Genomic DNA, 4,753 nt, shown 5'->3' with positions numbered 1-4,753 from the left:
TCAAGTCACTTCCCCATTATTAAAATCCTCACTCTCTGCATGTAAAAAGATGCTCTCTGTTTTCAGAAAATTTCATTTCAGCCCCTCTCTTCACTCCTCAAAAGCCCCCACTCTTCTCTTTCAAACTCATTTCTTTCTTTATCTTTCTCGCTGTTCCTCGTCAAGAAACCTCTCTCTATCTAAAACACACCACCCATCTTTCAACAACAACAACAACGAAACTCTCTGGTTTTGAAGATTTTATATACATTTTCTAAAATGGAAGTGCCAGAGTTCTTCGTGGGCGGTTACTTCGGAGCCGGAGCTGGAGACTTCGCGACGGAGAAGAGGCACTCGGAGCAGAAGCCCGGAGAACACTTCGCCATTGACGACCTCCTCGACTTCTCTAACGACGACGCCATGGTCACAGACGGCTTCTTCGACAATGTCGCCGGAAAATCGACGGACTCCACCGTCACCGCCGTCGAAAGCTGTAACTCCTCCGTTTCCGGCGGCGAACAACAGTTCTCCGGAAACCGCAGCTTCTCCGAGTTTTCTGGCGACCTCTGTGTTCCGGTAAAAAAAAAAACATCAAAAAAATAATTCAATATTTAATTCTGTTAAATTTCAAGCTTTTGTTAAGAACAAACACAATTTAATTCTGATTTTATATCTTTTTAACTTATGCAGTACGACGACTTGGCGGAGCTAGAATGGCTATCGAACTTTGTGGACGAATCATTCTCTGCCGGAAAAGATTTCCAACCTCTACAGTTCCTCTCGGGGAGCTCAGCGGCGGCCACCGCCGGAAAGCCTCTCACTCCCGAAACGTCGTCGTCTTCGGAAACGGTCACCACCGACACCGCGCGAAACGCGGCGTTTTTCCAGCACGAGACTCCCCTCCCCGGCAAGGCCCGGAGCAAGCGCTCACGCGCTGCCCCCGGCGACTGGACCACGCGCCTGCTCCATCTCGTCACCCCCGACGGTGGAGAAGCCAAGCCGGTAAAAACGACGCCGTCTAAGAAGGAGGGCTCGAACTCCAATGCGGGCTCGGACTCTTCAGGCCGAAAGTGCTTCCACTGTGCCGCCGAGAAGACCCCTCAGTGGCGGACTGGGCCCATGGGCCCCAAAACGCTTTGTAATGCTTGTGGGGTCCGTTACAAATCGGGTCGGCTCGTGCCCGAGTACCGGCCCGCCGCGAGCCCGACTTTTATGTCTGCTAAGCACTCGAATTCGCATAGGAAGGTTTTGGAGCTCCGACGGCAGAAGGAGCTCCAGAAAACACAGCAGCATCAATTCCTTAGTCAAAGTTCCGTTTTTGGCGTATCCAACGGCGGTGATGACTTCTTGATCCATTATCGTAGTGGGCCCGATTTTCGGCATTTGATCTAGTGAATGCTAGAGTAGGCAAAAGAAAATGTTCAAAAAAAAAAAAAAAAAAAATCATTTAACTTGGACTCTCTAGCTTTTGCCAATTTTGGTCTTGAAAAGCAAAATTGAATTTGTAGTTGCTATTTTGGTTGTTAAGTAAAAAACGTGTAGAATTAAGATGGAAAACAGAAGGGGCAGTAAAAGAGAGAAATTTGGTGATAGGCTATGTAATGTACTTTTTACCTCTACTTTTTGCCGAATTTGGCAAATTGAGAACCAATTTTATATCTTCATGGGAAATTTCATTTTTTTTTTTTAAATCCTGTTGGCCCTTCTCCATTTTTTGTTTAGATAATTAAGTTTTTTTAACCTCTTTTTTTGTTCTTTATATTCATATATATATATATATATATGTCTATACATATTTCTTCGGGTGAGTATTAATATAGGATGTTAAGGAAGGCAAATATCTATGGGCAGTGGAGACGTGGATTGATATCTAGTAAATGATGCACCCCTTTTTTGAAACCAAATGGGCCATAGAAGCATGTGCACGAATTGCCTTTGCTTCTTCAAAACGGTTGACATTTGCACATGAAATTCGAAATCCATTATCTCTTCACTCGTAAGCCTATAAGGTCCTGCTCTTTCTTTAGTTTCAAAGTAAATTAAATTGACTATCAAATTAGTTCATTTCATCGAATGCATGAGAAAGTCCATCCTCGGTGCACGTGAACAAAAAAATATTACGAAAATGCTCTTAATCTACTTTAATTGATCTTTTCATTTTGCCAATTGATTCTTTTGGCATTTTCAACAATCCTTTCCTAAGAATCAATTAATAATATGTAGCCAATTCATTTATCTTTAAATAATCTCCAAAATAAATTTGAACTAAAAGACGCCCAGAAAATAAAATAAAATAAAATAAAATCAATTGTGCTATATATGAGTTGGGTGGTTGGAATTTATAGTAGTTGTTGATTCGAGGGCACTTTTTTTTAAAAATAAAAAATAAAAAATAAAGGCCCCATTTTGCCGGGATTAGAGAAAAACGAAGAACTTATTAGGCAGCAGCTTACAGCGTGCATGGATTTCAGTGAAATTAATAATGGAAAAAATTAGTGGGAATTTAAATCACTTATAATAAGCCTTTAACATCGTCGTTTGTACGTACCGTCTAAAATGAAAATATATTCTTAAAATAATATGCATGGAAGGAAACCAATGCAAATGAAAAAAAGAAAAGAAAAGAAAAACTCAATATTATATTATATATATTGATATGTGAAGAGGGAGAATTGAGTGCTTATAAGCTTGCATAATGAGTCATGTGAGAGATGGTAAATTTAAGGAAAAAATTAGCCAATTTGGTACACATTGGGGGGGCTGATATAACTGTCCACCTGATCATCGACATTTGCCCTTCCATGGGGTCCACCGTCTTACATTGGTAATTTTTCTTAATGATCACTTTTCTTAATTTCTAGGCAGTGATAAGGGTGTAATCATGGTCAACTTTATACTCCGGCAGAGTTTGCTTTATAGTTTATGTACATGCCTTTATAGTTTATATACACGCCTTTAACTCCACTCTGAAACTTTACTTCTTTAAAGCTCTTAACACAAATGCAAGAATTATTAATGCTTGTTTGAGATATGTACATATAATTACATATTAACTAGCTAGTTAGAAATTTAAAATAATAACGAAAATTAAATATTTTACTAATACGTTGTTCTTTGTTATTCAAACACTTGCTATATTGTCAAAATGTGGTGATACTTAGTAAAATAAGTACACACATAATGAAATGATGATAAAGTCAGTAATCATGATCTAAAACAGAAAATTACACTGTTTCATGTGAAGCATAAAATAAAATAAAAATAAAAGCCATACTTTTTGTGGCCCATATAAGGAGAACATCAAATGTGACTGTAAGAGGGCATACAGTTAGCTGCTAAGTTTAGACATTAATGCCAAGGCTGGTCCATATACGTATAGGTTTCCTTAATATATATGCCACACTAAAATACAAAGGTACGCTAAAGTACACAAAATGTACAATAATGAATAATTAACCAACTCTTTGGTAATATATATTTGGCATATATAAAAGAGTATAGTATATGTTGACATGTGATGTTAGGAGTATAGAGATTGCATGTGGATGAGGAAACCTAGCACATGCTCTACGTGACGTGCATGCCTGCCCTCTAACATCTGCTTTAGATAATATATCCAAATTGCAGAATGGCTCTGCTGCCTATTGTCTAGGGATCTTTCCATGTTACATATTAAAAAGATGATATGGTTCCTGTCCCCTTCCTTGTATACCCTTTACTTTATATATGCATATATATATATATACATATATATATATATATATTGTGGTGGGTAAAATCTACAATTAGAGAAATTAAAGGTCAATAGCCGAGTTAGGAGTCGTCAATTGATGAAATTGATTCGTTACGAGAACGAGAGCGTTAATAAATGAGAAAGTAAATGAAAACAGTAAAAAGACACAAGGAATTATAGTGGTTCCCTTGATAATGCATGGTACGTCCACTGTAGGGCTTTGGTGATTTCATTATGACTGTTGAAAAGCTTTACAATGAATTGTTCTGAGAAGAACGGGATGAGAGAGAGAAATGTAAGTTAGAAAATACAGTAAATAATAGAGAAATATGCTGTAAGTGAGCGTGAGAGTTTTTGTGTGCTGTAGAAGCATGCCGAACTGTGTCCAAATGCCTTGTATTTATATTTGATGAGGCTCTATGAGTGGTTTCTTGATTCTCTGCGTAATATGACATTCAATCCGTGATATTCCTTTCCTTCTTAGGCGCTGCATGGTTTTTTGCTCATTTTGAGTTGATCCGGCCTCTTTGTTACCAAATTGCTGGAGATATAGTTTTCTTATGTGGAAGACAATCAATTTTGTCCAATGAAAGGGTATCTTGCGGCCTAAGTCGATCGTTGACATTTTTCCTCATTAATTCTTCTAGCTGGAGTAGTTGATTTCTTTCATTTTCTGGCTGATTCTGTTGCCAAATCCCGTATAAGGAATACCTTGAGGATATTCTCTTGTGACGCCCAAGGCTATTTGTCGACTCATGGGATCGACTGGTGGAGTTGATCAGTCGACCAATTGATTCTGCCTGCTCGGAGAGTCATGGTGACTCGTTTAGTGACATTTCGGAGCCCGAATTGCCACATGTACGGTGAGAAATAAAGTACGAAATTTGATCTCAATATATATATATATATATACACATATGATTTTGTGGTTTTATTTTAAAACACAGCCAATTAACCATGGTAATAAGTTAATTCCTTCTTTTCTCGTTAAAAAAAAAGTTGGAAGTTTTTCTGGTATGAGTCAATTAAAACCTCAGGATC

The 4,753-nt window shown here is 38.1% G+C and overlaps 1 protein-coding gene across 1 annotated transcript; it reads left to right on the top strand.

Moving 5' to 3' along the window:
* LOC21408925 (GATA transcription factor 9) lies at nt 1-1,641 on the top strand. The gene is made up of 2 exons (XM_010099826.2): nt 1-555; nt 670-1,641. Exons 1-2 carry the CDS (start codon nt 259-261, stop codon nt 1,369-1,371), a joined length of 999 nt encoding a protein of 332 aa, XP_010098128.1. The 5' UTR covers nt 1-258; the 3' UTR covers nt 1,372-1,641.
* Nucleotides 1,642-4,753: the final 3,112 nt, after the last annotated feature.

This window comes from Morus notabilis, unplaced genomic scaffold (assembly GCF_000414095.1).
Source record: "Morus notabilis unplaced genomic scaffold, ASM41409v2 Scaffold307, whole genome shotgun sequence".
In the NCBI taxonomy this organism is placed as follows: Eukaryota; Viridiplantae; Streptophyta; class Magnoliopsida; order Rosales; family Moraceae; genus Morus; species Morus notabilis.
Note: the sequence above shows the minus strand (reverse complement) of the source record. Positions and strands in the feature narration are given on the sequence as shown.